At 41.1% G+C, this 19,718-nt stretch overlaps 1 protein-coding gene across 1 annotated transcript in view; it reads right to left on the bottom strand.

The window, feature by feature from the left end:
* The window catches only part of rngtt (RNA guanylyltransferase and 5'-phosphatase), a 177,524-nt gene that overhangs the window by 3,500 nt on the left and 154,306 nt on the right, over positions 1-19,718 (bottom strand). Inside the window, exons 14-15 of the mRNA XM_072678641.1 lie at positions 16,132-16,198; positions 1,195-1,318 (exon numbers count right to left, since the gene is read on the bottom strand). Coding sequence (XP_072534742.1) covers positions 1,195-1,318; positions 16,132-16,198 — 191 coding nt within the window. The remainder of the gene's footprint in view (positions 1-1,194; positions 1,319-16,131; positions 16,199-19,718) is intronic.

Here is a 19,718-nt window from a genome sequence, read left to right as displayed (position 1 = left end):
ATTTCCAATACAATCCGGAGCCAAACTGATCCACCATGTTTTATAACACATGGATATGCAATCAAGTTTTTACCAGCACTTTTTATCTTTACCAGCACTTTTTAACTTGAAAATCCAACATGATTTTAATAATGCACTTAATGTATCCAAGACTGGAATAAAATGAATGATATTTAGCTGGTAGATATTTATTGAAAAATGAGAACAGTGCACATTTTCGTTTTGTATGAGCAGCAGAAAAGGTGTGGCATGACATTTGATATAATTGGACATTGCACGTCCTACGATTGTATACACTGCTATAGCAGTGCTAAAGCAATATATTGAGCAGCCCTAATATCTGGAGTGCCTGTCAACCCACAAATTGTGAAATAAGACAGAGCAGTCAGTTTCCTCTGGACTGCACTTATGTCTGTACACTTGGGCCATAGATATGGCCATTACTTTTCCATTATTTTCTATAGTGCAGTGTAGTGCACATATGGGGGACAAAGTGACAAGGGTGTACAGTTTAAAGGTAAGATACCTTTACTTAACACTTCATTTTCTACCTGCTAGCAATTATTTAATTTAGTAAACAATAGAACATTTCTCTATCTGAACATTATTTATCTACAAATACAGATATTTTAAAAGTATTTGAAAATGCTCATCCCTATGACGCCCAGACTCGCAACCCCCTTTTAGAATTCCTGTGTTATACTACTTGCAGCTAGAGGCAAGATGATATATGATGGGCCGTAGAAAGCCAGGAAGTAGGCGCAAGGCTGTTGATGGCCTGAGTCAAGGTCAGTCTGGTGATTTTCCTGCTCAAGCACACCTGAATAAATGCAGCAGTGAGTTATCAGGTCTAGATGCCTTAGACAAACCACTTTTGGTTACACATAAAAGATGTGAGTTTAAAGAACCTTTCAATTAGTAAGGCACCTTCTTCTTTAAACCTGTTTAAAGAAGCAGGAAAATATCCAAACTGTGCTAGACTGTGGCTGCAGCTGGGCTGGCGTTTACATTGCTGCTCAGACAAATGAATTACTATTCAATTATGGTGGCCAATACAGTAAAAATGCAATCCAGATGCAACCACTGCCTCAGATCTGTTTAGCAGACCACTACTGTTAGTATGTGGTAGATAGAAAGAATCGACAGACTTATTTAAATATCCAGTGCAGGAGAGGTCACTGTGCTGGCACTCACCCATTGCTGTATCATAGGAGTTGGGGAAGCTCTTGTCTATTCTCTGCCTCATGAACACCCAGGTGTTATTTTTGAATGTACACTCGATGATCTTATTATCATACTGCTTCAGCTCCTTTGAGACCTGCGGGGGAAGAGCAAGAAGGAACGTTATACACAAAGCATCATTATACACAAACACCACCGAAATCCACATGCTCAAGAAGGACCTGTGGATTTTGCCACCATTTCAATGGAGCCTCAGTAAAATAACCCCTGTAGTAGAGGCACTGATACACGCTTACTACCCGTTGATGATTGTGGTATTAGCAAGCTTATAAAGTTTTAGTGAAATCAATCCCTTGAAAACAAAGACCATCTTTTACAGTACAGCAGTTTTAAGTAACAGAATACCAGCCATGTCTGCAAGCCATTCACATCGACCCAACAAGAAAAAGAAATGAAAGTGAGATTACTTTGCCTTGCAGCAGTGACTACAGTTACCAATACAACAATGATACATTCACTACAGTACCCATAAGGCAATGCTACCAAAACATTAACCCTATATTGTATACCCTGTGTATAACTCGAGCAAACAGTCTTAAAGCAGCATTATGCAAGAATTAGTATGTTTTGCACCAGTGCTCCCCCTACAGTCAATAAGTGGAATTCGTGCTTTAAGCCACCTGTAAAGGACACACTTTACACAAGCATTTCTGGACAAGCTGAGAGATACAGCCCAAAGTTTTACAATTACAATAAATTTGAAGCTGTTATTTTAAGATGCTACATAAAGCTTAAGGTTGGAAACGGAAGGTTTTATCAATTCACATCTTTTTTTAAATTTGTGTTATTTAATCTGTCTTCTATGCCTTTTTCTCTCCCTTGCTGAAATTATGGGAGTGTTCAGTTCCGAGTTCTGACATGGTCAGGACCACGCTGTTCCCTCAGGCTTGTGCGGGCCGTAAACACACTAATCTCCCTTAAGCTTCAAGAAAGTCTGTTGAAAAGCCAAAGGTAAGCAACACACCAGCCAAACAGGAGGAGCTAGCCCATTAAAAACAAGGGCTTTAATAGAACGTTTAACTGGATAGCATAGCCTAATGGACACAGGGTAAGATGAGAGGCTGAGGACAAGGAGATGTGATCAATTTTCTTGGTGCCAGTGAGTAATTTAGGAGATGTGTTTTTGAACTATAAAAACGCTGAAGAAAACATCCGTAACTTTGACAAACAATAATTACAATAATACAGTCTAGACAAGAAGAGAAGTCATGAACTTTGCATTTCTGATTTAGCATGGTTTCAATATGTTTCAATATATCATTTCTGAATTAATATTATAGCTTTATCTGCTGCCTGAAAGGTCAGTGTGAAGAGAGAATTAAGTGAAACACATGCTATATATCATGTATTTTAGGGAACTACATTTGTCAGTGTCAGATCTTGGACTATTAACCATTATGTAGTGCATTAATGCCTTAAACGCCTCAGGATCCACTGACCATTAGGTTCAGGCTTACATTCATCAATCAGTTTTCTAACATTAGAACAACTTGGGCACACTGCTGTTCCATGTAAATACTATGTAGCTGCAGGCTTATTATTCTGCGATTAGTTCCTAAAGGTCCTGTTTACATACATGTACACACACATACACATTTATATATATATATATATATATATATATATATATATATATATATATATATATATATATATACACACACACTGGCACACCTCTAACTGGCTGCCTACTGTCATGTCTAATTAAAAAAATCCATCAGCTGAAACACTCCTGCTTATGTCAATGCAAGTGGACGAACTTGCTGTGAAGATGGTCGGATCTATATACAAATGGATCGGTTTTGTTTCCATATAATAGAAGGTCTGAATGGACTAACGAGTAAACATGTTTTTATATGACAAACTTTTGTCCCCCCTAAAACAAATGGTGGGAATTGTCCCAATATATGAGCCCTTTAATGGTTTTTATACCTAAAAGTCTTTTTTGTTACACTATAAACATCTGATCCAGTTAGTTTTGGTTTGACATTGCAGTTTAGCAAGTATAGCAAGTCCAGAAATAATGAATGGACAGATTTGTTTGGTTGCCACTAAACTGCTAATATTAGGGTATTATTACAAGCAGCACCAACCTCAAGCACAGTACTGCTTACCCTGCAACAGAAATTCTGTCACCAACATATATAAAAGCCCTAACATGCTCTTGCTGCTCATTTTTACTTCTCTTCCGGACCTCTTTTTCCTCTTCTGTTGTTTAATAGGTAACGATAGCCTTCCTCAGCGTCCTGTAACTGGCAGGAAGTCCAAACCATGCAAAAAAGCGATTAAACACTGCAAACAAACCCAGCCATGGTTCATTTCCATCCAGACAGAAACCATCTCTTTTGATCTGAGGAGGCTTGGGTCCTTTGGTCTGGACTGTGGTCCGAAAAGTCAGAAAGGTTTGGACCAAACACTGTAGGTGTGAAAGAAACTATAACTATGCTATATAAAAAAAAAAAAAAATTTTTTCAGTTCAAATTATGAACTGTTCTAAAGAGTGGCCACACATTCAAGCCCTTAGGGTTTTAGAGTGCAGTAATGTCATTTGCAATTAACAAAAAGGCCTAAAGTAAAATTCCAAAAATTAATTCATGCGTAAGTAAAAGTCCCTTTCGGAAATCTTAAAAAGCTAATACTTTGTTGAGAACTACCCCTAAGGGGACACCTGAGGTGCACAGAGGGACTGAGAGACAGCATGACAGCAGGTGCGAGAGAGAGAGAGAGAGAGAGAGAGAGAGAGAGAGAGAGAGAGAGAGAGAGAGAGATAGTCAGAGACACAGAGAGCGCAAATTAAGCTCTGCTCCAAGGGTCTGCAGGACAGTGGAGGAGTGGGCGGCACTGGAAGGAAACCGCAGTCCTCGGAGTGTAGCGGCATGCTGGGTAAGTAAAAGCCTCTGCGCTCTGGCCGTGAAGGGCATCTGTTAGCATGTCGGGGGGGGGGGGGGGGGGGTGGTGGTGGTGGTGTTAGAGGCTTCAGAATAGTTAAAAGATGGACAGGAAGGGAGAAGAGGAGGCACCGAGCACAGAACAGACACAAACCCGCTCCAACACAATTACATAGGCACACATACCAGAAGCGGAAACCCAAATATAGGTTGTGTGTGTGTGTGAGTATGTGAAGGCACACGCTGAAGGCCCCCAGTGAGGCAGTGGAGATAATCCTCCCTCATTTGGCAGCGGGATCGCAGCTCCTGTTAGTTTTGGCTTGGGCCATCATCACGCCCCAGTTGTAACCGTGAGATCCTGGCAGCCAGTTTGGAGGCAACTTGGTGCCTAATCCAACCGAATCCACTCCATTATGGCTGTGGCCTGGACCACACGGCCCCAAATTTACACTCCATCTCTCAGACAGAGCGCCCAGCATCTGCAGTCAGGTCTGCCTGCCTTTCTCTCACTCACTCTCTCTCTTGCACAGCATCCCCCCAAAGCCAAATCCATTCCCCACTCCACAATCACTCCAGAGTCCCCCCGCCCAACCACACCTGTCCACTGCATTTACTAACGGCCCAGGTGTCTATACTACACCATGAGCTGCTTCTGCTCGACTCAGCCTAGCTTTCACAGCAAAGACAGTACTGCACATAGTGCACTTTACTCCCTACTCTACTAGTCATATTATTGTTTAGGTTATTACTGGGTAAAATGATGTCCATTTCAATATTACAAAACAGACAGCAAAATGTGCTTTTACATGACACATTATTAATAATAATATTAATATAAGTATCTCAGCTATTGGCTACACTATTAAATATTCTAATATAACACACTGTGGTCATATATCAGTCTCTATTCCTGAAACGGTTCAGTCTAGAGACCCTTTACCTGATTCCTTTATAGTGGTGGTGAATGGAACCAAGAGTTGGGTTGTAATGATTACAATCAAAAATATAAATAAAAAATAAATATTTGATTTATTATGTAAAACCACCGGTGATCATATACATCCATAAGTTTTATACGTAATTCTAATAAAGATAAAGGGATTAGTAATTAGTGCACAATTGGGAAGCACCCAATTTCTCAGTCACCAGGCAGTGTACTACTGTTTCCTTTCACATCACTGTGAACAATTGTGTCACTAGAATGGTAGGTGTCTCTAGACTGACTGACTCTGTTTACACATTAACAATTTAATTAAACAGAAATACTAAAAGGTGTGGGAATATAATTTGATTATAACGTATTATAACATCCTCGCGTTCTCAGTCTGCAGTTTTCTCAGTCATCTGAGAATTATCTACAGCTCTGTTCATCACTGTGGACACACTTCTGTTCTTTTCCTGATAATTAATTATGTACTGTTAATTTTTACCTTCTGAACTGTAGTATATAAATAATATGAGACAAGAGAAGATCATCTCATGCTTCTGATTGGAAAGGAGGCTGGTGTCGAATGAAGGTCTAAACTGGATTCAATGACAGTAGAGTTTCACCACAGTCATGGGCTTTTACATCTCAAAAAGCACAGATAATCGTTCTACACCACTGCTTCCTATGTACACTGAAGATTCAGGTCAAAAATCTATTAAGATATTCATTGAGCAAATACTATTAATAACTAATTGGCTAATTTTTTTTTGCACTGTAACATTGTTTCTGTATGACGCTGGCCTACAAAGCCAAGAACGGACCAGCCCCTCCATACTTGATGGCAATGGTCAAAAGCCGATCCGCACCTAGAGCCCTTCGAGCTTCAAGTACGGCTCGGCTCGACCCGCCATCCCTCAAAATCCACGGAAGACGAGCGTCCAGGCTTTTTTCTGTCCTGGCACCAAAGTGGTGGAACGAGCTGCCCCTGGGTGTCCGAAAGGCAGAGTTGCTCGCTGTCTTCAAACACAGACTGAAGACCCACCTCTTCAGAGAGTACTTGGACAAATAGCAAATAGAGTACTATGGTCGCCTTATTGTCTTGTGTTTAGTAATGTCTAAAGCTTAGAGGTATCTTTGAATTTTAGTCTATTCTAATTAGCTAAGGTTTTCTTGGGTAAATAGCAAAGCACTTTTGTAAGTTGCTCTGGATAAGAGTGTCTGCTAAATGCCATAAATGTAAATGTATGAGATAATGAGACCATGACGGTGCTCTAGAGTGGTGGGGCCTTCTAAAGGCTCTTGGTCCAATCATTAAGAGATCCCAGAATCATCAAGAGGTTCGATGGCCTAGAGTCTCCCTTTCTCCACACCACTCAGCGCAATGCTAGTCAGAGCAGGGATCTGTTAGCTGACGTAACCGTACTGATAGTTAGGGTTCTACCTCTATGCACATTCAACTATGTCAACTACATCCATGTTGTCAGTGGCCGTTCTAAAAGTGTATTTGGCTGGGTTGGAAAGATTATACCATGTATTTCCAGTATGGAAAAAAATAATGCTAGATAAATAGGCTTTCAACCAAATGAAGATATCCTAGTTGGTATTTACATGGTAATTATACTGTATTATCACCCGGGGAAATGCAAGCCATAGTGTAGGCCTATGGCACACACATTTAAATCACATTAGTGTTGTTTATCACACACACACACACACACACACACACACACACACACACACACACATATATATATATATATATATATATATATACACACACACATACATATATACACACACACTGATACTCTGTTTATGTGTTTAAACCCTATTTAACCTGCTGTTCACTTGAAGAAGGACAACTCCCCTTTCTATCTTCTTGTGTGTGGCTAAAAGTGGTGTGGCTGATGGGCACTAAGAGAGAGCATAAGTGCTTCATGCTCAATCTTCTCTGCAAGCTGCCAGCCTGGCTGCAGGTTTGTATTCAGGAGTGCACCTGATGCAACTCATCAACTGTTTAAAGACTGAGAATTGATTAAACAAGTGGCATTAGGTGTGCTCCTGCTCGAGTGGAATGAAAACCAGCAGCCCTGACTCTATCGCTCACTCCATTGCTCTAAGGCTGCGTTCACATTACAAGCCTCCCTGCAACCTTTCTGCCTTGATAGTTCCCATTTATCTCTAAGTGACCCATATGTGTTATATCTGCCGTGAACGGACCAGCATGCGGACATTTCTATAATCCATAACGTCAAGAGCATGTGCTGGGTGTCATAAACAACAACAAATAATATCAGGTTTGTCAGACGATTCATCACTGCAGCACAAAAAAAAAAAAAAAAAAAGGAATTAATGCTCCAAACTGCCAGCACAAGCCTGCCGGTCAAGGAGGTCAGAGAGGACGCAGGTTTTACCTCAGAGTGGCTGAGCTGCTAAGGAGTTGTAGGAAACTGCTATATATATATATATATATATATATATATATATATATATATATATATATATATATATATATATATATAAATAATGACGTTAAAGCTAAAACAGGCTCTTTAGTGGTCAGCAGTGGCCAAGCTGCCGCTGTTCGGCCATTGAGCAAGACCCCTAACCTCTCTTCTCTAGGCGCACCATAGCATGGCTGACCCTCGGCTTTGACCCTGGCTTTCTGAGCTGACATATCTGAAAAGAAGCATTTGAAAAAATTGTCTGCATGTTAAAGGTGGTAAGAACTTCAGGTTCCTGCAGATAGTATTTCACAAGGATGATTGGGCTATAAATCCCTGCAGGATGTGTGATGGGATTCATTGATTGAGAAGAGGAGGTAAAGTGCAGTGAGTGTCTGGTTGGATGTTTGGAAAATGTGTCACAGAGCAGATGCAGAGCAGATGCAGAACAGATGCAGAGCAGATTAATGACTGGTTAAAAGAAGTGATTGCATTTGGGTGTGCCAAAGACCAAAGTGTGATGGAAGTAGCTGAATCTGCATGTGTATGGAAGCGTATGGTCATACGGGTCTACCAGCAGTGGCAGAAACGCCATCTGCAGGAGCCTGAAATTACTACCACCGTAACAATGCAAGGGAGCGAATTCTTGCCCTTATAATGCCAGTAAAGATACTTTCTTTCTTCAGCTCTAAAAGTGAGAGAGGTCCGGAAAAGGCTGTAGCCATTCTAAATGCAAAGGGCATTAACAGTTGTTTATGGCAGATAAAGAGTTTTTTCACATAAAAGTTCTGAAGAAAAATAAACAAAATAAAATATAATGAAAAAGAGTTATGAGCAAAAGATTATGGGAACATCAGGGAAGTCAATAGTTGGGGATTTACACCATATGAGAAACTAGCGATAACGCCAAACAGTTGGATGGAAACACTCTGGCAGCAAAAAGCCACATTTTTAATGCATTTTAATTTGATCCTTTGTAATCTGTACACAAAGGCAATAAAAATTTAGCTACAGTTGATTAGCTGTTGCAGGCTTAATGGAAAAGAGGCTTAAGTGGCCTATGTTTCCCATGTTTGCATTCATTTGTAAGATTTGTTTAGCACTCCTGACTATCAGTGTATTTCAGGCTACACATCGCATATGTTTCAGGCAGCATGCTCTGAAAAACTGAAAGTTCAGCTGCTGAAATATGACTCAGAGAGCGGTGACTGAGTCACAACACCCCCTCTCTATGGAGCCAAAGGCCTGGGGGGACAACACTGGCTTCTCTTCTTTTATGAGCTCAAATATTTCTACGCTACCTTTATATAGGTTTTCTCTCCCTCTCCAGCTCTGCCAGGCTGGCCGTGTGTTATGAGTGTGGGTACGACAGTGAGGGGTTGCAGAGTTGTCCATGCGGGGCACTATTAATCGTGAGAACGCCCTCCTCTCGTCTATGAGCAGCGGGGTGGGGCTCTATATGGCGCTCCTCAGAGATGCTCGGCATGCTAAGAGGCAGACTGGAGGCAAACAGTTCAGACGGGCTGAAGGCCGCTTTAATAAACGTGTAGCGAGAGAAACGAGGCGCAGGGAGGGGAGCGCTGACAGAACAGAGCTATTCAAACACACGAACAATACTTCGGTAAAAGAGGGTTTTTCTTTTTGGTGTTGGAGATAAATCAGGCAGGCAGGAGACGGCAGACATAATCACGACCTATAAAGCGCTCCAAATCCGAGGCATTATCTCAGTCATTTTCAGTCCCTCTCGGAGCCGCGCCGGAACACCTAAAAAACCTATTCAAACCAATCATCTGAAATGGAAGCAGTGATAATAGTAATTAGAGTGTGAACCCTTCTGTTAGGTCAGTGTCTGATATAGGCAGATTGTGTGGGAGGCCTCCAGCTTTCAGACTCACCCACAGGGACCTGTGGAGCGTGACTGAAGCCAGATTCAGAGAAAAGAATGCAAAACAGGGCAAAAAGAACCGCAAAACACATTATTAAGAACCAAAAACACAGCAGGGAACTCAGACCCCAGAGGAGAACACAAAATACGGCATACAGAACCCTGAATACAACCAAAGAGATCACAAAATGAAGCCTAGAGAACCTACAGTAAAGCTATATCCGTGCAAAACGGGCTTATTCAGGGATTCTTTAGCAAATGTTTCTATTTAGAACCTTGACAATGCAAAGGACCACTTGAAGGCATGACTGGACCTTGTATACGGTTCCTTATATAACTATTGTTAAGACATGGAGCTCTGGTGTAGGCACAACAGAACAAAGTACAGAGAACCCAAAATACAGCCCATTAAATCCAGAAACAACAGAGAACTCTGCAGAAACAAGCCAGAGTACAGCACAGAACCCAGAATGCAACACAGAACTCCCTTAATGAAGCAGACTATGCAACAGAGAACCAAGACTTTAACACACAAGAGACCAGGAGCCAGAAGACAACAGAGAACACAGAATACAGCACTAAAAACCCATAGTACTGCACAGAACCCAGAATGAAGTACAGAAATTCCTTAATAAAGCATAGAGAACAACACACAAAGACCAGGAGCTAGAATACAACATAATACAACAGAACCCAATATAGAGAACCCAAAATAAAGTACAGAGAACATAATACACAGCATACAAAACCACAAGTACAACAGAGAGGCTAGAATAGACTAGCACAACACAGAACCCACTATACAGCACACAGAATGAAAGAGGCAGCATGCAGCTCACCTAACAAACTGAATGTAATATTTGTCAATACTGCAATTTTTTCCTGTTATGAGCGACTGCTACGATAAAAGAAATGACTTTTCTGACAGCTATAGAGACGAGTGTGTGATTCGGGTTTGAATAATAATTGCATTACTTGTTAGCTACATTAGCCTTGTAGCTCCAGGCTAAAAAGACACAGGCTGAGAGGCTGACTACATTCAGGGTAAGCTTAAAAAAAAAAAATTTGATTTAACTGTGCAATTCTTTTCTTTAATGAAATGCACAGTCATGCGTCTTTCATCCGTTATGTCTTCCACAGGCTGAAAAGGTTAAGAAAGCTGGGGCTATGCTTCGATCACAGAGCACTCTGAGCAGTGACTGAGCCTTGGAAACAAGACAACCACACAAAACAAATTAAGGCACTAGTGTTGTCCTTGTAGATAGTTAACGAGAAGTCATTTGTAGAGTGGGGATTTGCTATTCATGTGTTTTGTTTGAGTTTTCCTCAATCAATCACCCAATCAATTACCACTCTAGACGGCTAATTGTGTCCTATCTAATGAAACCACAAGAGTTTAATGGTAGAACTGCAGATGTAAACAAGTGATTAAAAAGCGGGGCATATTTTGCTTGGAAACAATACTCAAATCAGTATGCCACTTGAGAAATAGACTACGCAATGGGCCCGATATCCCCAAAGCCCCCACCCATCCCGCAGTTTGGCCGTGACTGGCTTTTCACCGATTTCCATGTTATTGTTCCTCATGAATGAATGGAGGGCTCTCAAACTCACTTCATTCACGTAATTAGGGAGTAAATGTCATGCACATGTAACACATGTAACATGAAACTGATTCAGTAGACAGTGGATTATTAGGTGGAAAAGCTGTGTGCTGAATGCATTCTGACGTTAATTGGTTAGAGCTAATTACACTAAGCAACTGGTAATTGACCTTCCCAAAAACAGAAAAAGGTTTATCTTGCTCAGTTTAGACATTAATAAACATTTGCTAGTGCCTGTGCTCAAGCCAGCACAACTACGACCGCTGAAATAATGAGAATATCAAGTTCAAATTATAGTGTGTGTGGCTACTGTCAGCAGTACACACTGGCTCAACTGTAATCAAACACATCCGCTCAGTCCCCCCTGCCGGTGTAATTGTGTTCATTAGGATATAAAAGAAATGACCTGATTTTAGATTAGCCCTCCTGCTCTGAGGAGTATGAAGAGCGAGACACCTAAAAAGAACTCAACGTACACCTTTCTGCATTTCAGCAACACATTGTGGTGACTAGACTCATTCGCAGTCCGTGGTTAGGCTCGGAACAAATGACATAGGGATCAAGACCAAGCGCAGCGTGGGGGGAGGTCTCAGAACAAACGCCACGGTGACTCGAACTAAACACAGTCTGGGGTAGGTCTCAGAACAGACAAGACAGTGCAGGGATTAGAACCAATAGGAGCCCGGGAGATGTCTCCGAACAAATGACAAAGTGATTAGTACTAATCACAGTCTGAGGGAGGTCTCAGAACAAACGATACAGTGATTAGAACCAAGTGCCTTTTGGGGGAGGCCTTAGAACAGACAAGACAGTGCAGGGATTAGAACCAACAGAAGCCTGGGAAATGCCTCAGATCATGTGACACAGTGATTAGTAGGGAGATCTCAGAACAAACGATACAGTGATTAGAACCAAACACAGTCTGCCAAGTCTGCAAAGTACTAAAAGCTCCAATTACTTTAATTTCATAACTTCATTACTTTCTTTAGTCCTGTAGCTCCAGTGTCCAGTGTCAAAGAAGCAAACTAACACATTTTGGCTAATCTATGTGCTCTAACCGCTGTGCCACAACTGCCTTACTGATTGTCTAATTTTCTGTAGGAATGAGTCCAGTAGAAATGGTGGCCTACTAGTAGAAGGATTTGGCCTATTACTTTGAATCGCATTGTAATGGTGTTGGGCATGTACACTATTTTAAGCCACACACAACCTAAAAAAGCCTGGCTTCCTTTTAAGCTTTTTTTTTTTTTTTTTAAATAGTCTTATCTATTTAAATTCTTTGCACAGCAGCGCTTCATCCCAGTGATCATATCTGTAATGCACTTATATGCTCATTTCAGAAATTTCCGGTGTTTGCCGTGCAATTTTCCGCACAGCGGTGTAAGAAGATTTCATGCAGCTGTGAAAGTAAAATCAATCCACAGTTCACCTGACACACACACACCAACCTGAAACAACTAAGTTCTAAAAGCATTTAAATATCAGGTCCAAACTGCTACAAGCCTCATGCCTGGAAATCGTAACACTGTTTATGGAAAAAACACAGCTCCTTACAGACTGCTTTGTTGGAGTGGGCAACAGAATAATTGCCTGATAAATTATTTATGCTCCCCATATCGGCTGGATGTGGGTCCGTATGCAGAAGATTAAAATCTGATTACATAATGCTCAACCAGGCCCAACTTCCATACAGCCTCTGAAGAGCAAGCTACATTTGGTACTTGCCGCAGGCAACAGGGAGCAGAAATACCCTAGTGTCTGTATTTATGGACAAATTGTTCTTCAAAAGGAGGCTTTTCATGTACACAATTATAAAAGTACTCTCTTTCCCCAGCTGGAATATGACAAGGCTACAGCTTTATAATTTATAAATGATTCAAACACATAAAGCACTGCGACAGCTATGTTTGCAGGCTATATTAACCCTTTGTGCATATGGCTATTACCACCATTTAATCCACTTAAGTCTACATAATCTGATGCCTCAGTGCTGTTGTTGCATTGGATGTCACGGGCAAAGAATACTAATCTGAAAATTCATATATGTGCAATAAACTGCCATTCTGAATAAAAAAGCTCATGACCAATAATACACAGCAATAGTTTTACATATGAGGAAAAAAAATAGTAAATGATAATACATTTTATTTACTACTAACTTTTCATGACACTCAAGGTCGCCAAAAGATCAATACAACACACTGTCAACAAATCAGCGCATTAAGAAAAGCAACAAAAACTATTTAAGTAAAATAAGCCCATTTAAAGATTTGCCTTTTAGGAGCAGTTTTGAATTCTATAATAGAATCCAGTTCACGGATATGAAGATAAAGTGTATCCCAAAGTTTGTGTTGTAGCACAGGAAGAGGCTCTGGCTCTGGCTAAAAAGCCTGCTAATGAAGTCCTCAAAGAAGAAGAGGAGTATAGATCTGAAGGAGGTCTGTACGAGAGATTATGGAAAGCTTTAAATGTCAATAATAATATTCTTAAATTAATCCGTTGAGACACAGGGAGACAGTGTAAGGGTAAAGTGAGCTGGAGTCGTTGGGGATGTTTGTTAGGAATGCCTGTGAGGACTGCATTGCAATAGTCAATGCGTGATGTAACCAATGTATTGACTAAAACTAGCGTTGAGTGTTGTGATGAAACAGACCGTAATCTACAGAAGTTTTGAAGGTGGAAAAAAGCAATCCGAGACATTATTTATGGAAAAATAAATGATTAGTTATAAAAAAAAAAACACCAATGAGCTTCAGCAATAGAAAGTGAACAGAGAATTATGTTTTTTAAGTGCTGATTTAGACTCAATAAGTAGTAACTCAGTTTTACTTCTATTGAGTTTTAGATTGTTGTTTGGCATCTATATATGTATATAACGGAAACTGGCTGGAAGAGTATTGAGAGGGAGAAAAGAGGAAATCAAAGAAAAATGTGTGGGAAACGTGGAGTGTAAGAATAAAGACAAAAAAGGAAGTCCCATCAGAGTAAATCAAGGTTCACTCTTGCTTCAAATCTGGAAAAAATAGGTGTTTCTGGTTGTCCTTCCACTGTGAGAACATGACTGAACGGAGCTGGTTCAGAAGCCCTTACCGAGGGGCTGAAGGAAACACATTTGCAAAACAGATCAATGGATTGAGCACCCCGGAGTCCAGACCTTAACATCATTGAATGCGTTTAGAATAACTTGGAGGGCGAGAAGCAGAAATTTGCTCAACTTTGGAGATGCGCAAAAATACTGCCGCAGATTTATGCAGAAACACTGAAAGCGAGTCTCTTGAACACATCTTGAAAACATCTGATAGTGGAGCTGTCGAGTCTTCTGTGTAGCTTTCTACTGTACTTAATTGGCTGTTTTGAGAGTGAACAGTAAATAACAGGTAATTTTAGATTTGTCATCAATAAGCTCTCAATATACACTGCAAAATATCATAGAGCGTCCAACAATAACATCAGCATGGAGTCTCTTTAATATAGCAATAGAAATGGCCGGACAGAAAGCTTCAAATTCACATACCGATAATCTTAACTACGAACAATGTGGACAATGTGGCACCATCTCCTCTTTGGGGAGGGGGGTAAAGGCAAAAAACCATAAAGACACCACTAGCCACACGTTACTTTCGATGTGATTAAACATGTTAACATTAAAAGCTGAGCAGCTCATAACAGATATTGATCTATTTTCAACGTGGGCTTCCAAGCTATGCTCCACAAAAGGTCAAAATACACATATTCTGCAGCCAGTGCGATTCTGCAGAAATCTCCTTCTGCAAAAAAAAAAAAAAAAAAAGAATACGGAAAAGGGGCTCTGACTTATCAGACACTATTTTGTGAGGTAAAAGGCTCGTCTAAGTTAAATAAAGCCCGGCAGGCAGTGCAGGCAGCATGTTCTTCCGTACGCATGGCTCCCCTGTTGCTACCTGAACAAAGCAGGAGCCTGTGCTGTACGTACGATTAATGAGGAAGTGCAGGAGGAGATGGAGCGCTTGAACCTATTGGAGACGTCACACCGAGTCGACCTCCACCTCTGAACAGAGGGAAGGGAAAAGTTCTGGAGAGGATGAGTGGGCCGAGTTAACTTTGTGGGGCTGCCAGAAACGGCAAAAGCTGCGAGAGGGCTGGATAAGCACGCACGCACGCACACACACACACACTCACACACACACACACACACACACACACACACACACGCTCATCACAGGGATCAGTGAGTCATCATATAGTGTGCGTGTGTGGTGTGTATGTGTGAGAGAGAAGGAGAGAGAGAGAGAGAGGGAGGAAGGGTGGACATTTGACAGCTCCCTCGAGCCTCATTCTAAGGAAAAATAGGCTGTGTCCGAAAATTTAAATTTTCCATCAAACACGCGTAGATACATACATACAATGATTCTGTTGCAGATATCTGCATACAATTCTGCTGCTATGATGCTCTGCAACTTCTCAGTAGGATGAATTCATCAAATACTTAGTAGGAAGCTATAAAAGAAGGTTTTTGTATGCATTCACAATGATGTGCAGAGCTATCTGAAAAAGGTGCATAATGGTGTAAAACTTTATAAAATCTCAATTCCTAAGAGTTTTTAGCACACAAAGCCTATACTTTGGCGATGTGCCCAGGTATGCGGATGCCTGGCCAAGTACGTTTCAATACTTAATTTTAAAAAAAAATTGAAAAAGAAAAAAGGGGTTGTATTTTAATAATTAGTTTTTCAAAGAAAATAAAATCTGCTTTGGAAAAAAGCTCCTATTTGGTCAGCTCGGCTTGGGGGAGGGAGACCAAAGGACACAGCAGGAGGGTTTACGTTATCTGGAGAAAAAAAAAAAAAAAAAAAAACGAGCCGCTATTCGAGGAGTTTGAACAGTAGTGTGGTTAAATGTCAGAGATGGACCCTGACATGACTGTGCTTATTCAGAAGACAGTTGGGATCAGGTGTAATGAATGCAGGATCAGGGGCAAAGCAAGGGAAAGGTACGTAACATGTACATAGGCAGTGTGAGGTGGGGGGGGGGGGGGGGGGGGTGTAGAAGGGAAGGTTTGGGTAGAGGCTTTAGAATCTCATCTGTGGCTTTGTGATAGAAGCCAGTGCATGACAGCAGAGCCAGAGCATAGGTGTGAAGACGGATTTAGCAGGGATCTCACCTTCATCTGTGCAAAGGGCACGTCGTAGTTACCAACGTACAGCAGGCCGACAGTCTGAGGGATCAACCTTGTTAGAGAGAAAGAGAGAGACAGAGAGATAGGGAGAGAGGCAGATGTGTTTAATTTAAAAATCTGAAGCCTGCTTAATTATACGAACACACAAAATGCACACGCAAATGTGCAGATTTGTATTCATCGCAGCACGCATGCAGCTTAGAACACACACATGCACCCCCACATTGTAATTCACAATGTAGATTGAAGACTCTTTAAAGATGCTACAAATTTTGGTTGCATTCACTTTGATAGCCTAGGATGTGTTCAGGAATGCTCCTCCACTCCAGATGGTTTTACTGGACCTAGCAACTGATTTTACATATGTAGCAAAGAGTATGGGTCCACTATACAGTACTTTGCTGATACACTACACTACCAATACACTGAATACAAATGAGCTCAAACAATTCATTGTGTAGGTGTGTTAGGCTAAAGGGCCTATATACTGCAAACCCAAACTGATTCACGCTGATTCACATTCACGCTAAAGCTACACTATAGAGTGTTTTAGCCTGAACTGCTTTAGAATGCAGGGCAGCCAATCAGAACACAGGTAATTTACATACATCAGTTAAGTTTGCAAGTAACAAAAAATAGTCTGTTAAATTCTAATGGACAAAGTTTGAAAATCACAGCTGCTTGTGAAATGGGGGGCGGGGGTATGTTGTTGGGTGTGCTGCTTGCCTACCCTCTGGTCCATATTTGCCAAAATCCTGCTAACCTCTCTGTTTTCTCTGCTGCCCGCTGCGATGCTGTCCTGCTCTGGATCCTTACACTGATTAATTCACAGCACTCTAGATATTACATAGCTGTGCATGTGGCTGTTTAACCTGCATGGACTTTCACATTAGCACTGAGCATGTGTTAATGTGTCCTACACTCACTCACATCCCCATAACTCACAGCCTGCTGTCACATTAGCCATAGCTCTTCATTATCTCGCACTTCCTGTCCAGTTCTTCTATTTCTTCTGTTATTTGTTGGGCTATCTGACGACGACCAGAGGCTCAGAAATAAAACTGAAAAAAAAATTCAATCATTTTGAATTTTGAAGAAAATAAAATACTGGATATGGGGCCCTTTAATCATTTCCAACCCGTAGATCAGGTGAGCTGCTAATGGAAGTTTACAGAGAAGATCAGTACCCAAACCTGTGAAACTTCACTGACCAACAACACATTCTGACCATGTTGTGTACTAAATGTTAAAAGAAACTGTTTTGGTATATATTGTATATGATGTTATTTGTTGTTTAGAGGCAAGATATCACCGTTTTAAACTATTTGTATGATTTCTTTGGATGTTTGCACAATACTGTAGATAGTTGTAATATTTCACTTGGTCCGGTCATTATTGGGGCAGTGGTGGCTCAGCGGTTAGAGCGGTTAGAGCGCCGAGATATCGATAACAGGGTTGTGGGTTCGATTCCCGGGCTCGGCAAGCTGCCACTGTTGGGCCCTTGAGCAAGGCCCTTTACCCTCTCTGCTCCCCGGGCGCTGGAGTTGGCTGCCCACCGCTCTGGGTGTGTGTGTGTACTCACTGCCCCTAACACATGTGTGTGTGTGAGTGTGTGTTCACTACCAGATGGGTTAAATGCGGAGGACAGTGAATCCACACTGTACAGTGACAAATACGTGCACCTTTACCTTTATTGTCATATATATATATATATATATATATATATATATATATATATATATATATATATATATATATATATATATATATATATATATGTGTGACAGTGATGCTCTACTGGTGGCAAATATGGTATAATCTGATAAAGCAGTAAAAAAAAATTAAAAAGGGTGTATTTATGGGAGCAATAAACACCTTTTATGTGTGTCCTCTCATGCACTGTGGAATGGGGAGGAAAAAATGAGAATACGAACAAAAGACAACAACGATCAAGATACAAATTCACACCTATCAACACCTGACATCTCATGTGAATGTACCCCGGGCGGCACTGTGTCACACTGCTCCTAATCACGACTCCAGGGTGATAACGCTCAACAATCCCCGGCCGATTCACAGAATCAGAATTACAATAAAAGCTGAATCTGGGACTGAACACAACATAGGAATGGGATTAATTTGTGGTCACTGTTTTTCACATTCTGCTGTACAGCCACCTCCCTTACACCAAACCCAAAGATGGAGCCTGGAGGCCACAGCTGTTCATGTACCCAGTCTAAAGCAGTGTGAAATCACAGGGGAAATGTGAGGAACCAAACAAGCACATCTACAACCTCAGCATCCGGCGAGAGAATGCCTCTTCCAGTCAGACCAATTACCCCCAACCGAATCAGAAGAGAGAGGAGCAAAAACAACGTTCTAATTTTTAATAAAAAAAACAACAAAAAACAGCATCACCACCACAGAGGCGCACACACAACCACTTCCAGCCCATTACACTGAAAGCGTGTGGACGTGCTTCCGGAACATGTCTGGAGGTTTGTTTAATCCCACCAAGACCCAGCTGAGGCAATGAGAGGCTTCTGATCATCTGACAGCCTAAATACAGAGGAAAACACAGATGGAGGCAGCTCTAACAACTCTGCACTGGTAGAATTAGCGCTGATCTGAGGACAGTTTTGCCTGTATCAGATATTAGCTGGGGAGACTGATGCTAATGCTAGATCAGCCACAAGAGGAATGCTCCACAGAGGTTTAATCTCACAGCCCAACTTAGCTGTGATAAAAAAACAATGATAAGATCTAATGCATAAATCCAATTTGATTAGTTTCTTATCTCCCTGGATTTAGGCGCACTCTTGATGTGTTCCTTTGCAGAAACGGCTGCAAGTGCACGCAAACGTGGACCGGTGATGGACAAAGAAACAGTACTTAAGGAAAAAGTTCGGGTCCTCAGTTAAAACATATATTTAAGAGCATCAGCACTAATTCAGGAGGAGGCAGGGAGGGACATGCCCACCACAACGTTTTGATATGACACCTATTACATGATGCATGAAGCCAGCCAACTGCATGTTTTTAAACTGCTGCTAATGTGACTTTACTGGAGCCAACATGCTTGGAGGAGAGCATGGCTCTGCTGGCTAGCACTGAGCTGAGTAATGGGGGCAAGGAAGAGCCAACCTAACCACCCAGATGACAAAAGCCTAAGATTCTGTCGTGGCCTCCCAGTCATGGATGGCTATGGCATGAACTCACAACCTTCCAATAGTTCTGACAGTTTAAAGAGTTTCACCACTCGGGAGCCCTACTGGTAATGTAATTTTTTGTAAATTAATGTAAAAGTATTTTTTTTAATGAAAACACATATCCACCAACTACCTTTTACATTTCTTATAAACGTTTTGCTTTATGATGGCTGAGATGCTAAAGAGTCGTCAGATATATGCAAATGTTCTCATACATCTAAAAACATGTCCATGGTTTTATATGCAGATAATGTGACAAAAAGAAATCCTTCCTGCATACACATATGAATGGAATCCATTTAAAAAATATTTACTGATATATGATTTGTTGACTTTTCTAGACCTCACTTTCACGTTCTTCAC

The sequence above is a fragment of the Salminus brasiliensis genome, chromosome 1 (genome assembly GCF_030463535.1).
Source record: "Salminus brasiliensis chromosome 1, fSalBra1.hap2, whole genome shotgun sequence".
NCBI lineage: Eukaryota > Metazoa > Chordata > Actinopteri > Characiformes > Bryconidae > Salminus > Salminus brasiliensis.
This window is presented reverse-complemented; position numbering and strand designations above follow the sequence as displayed.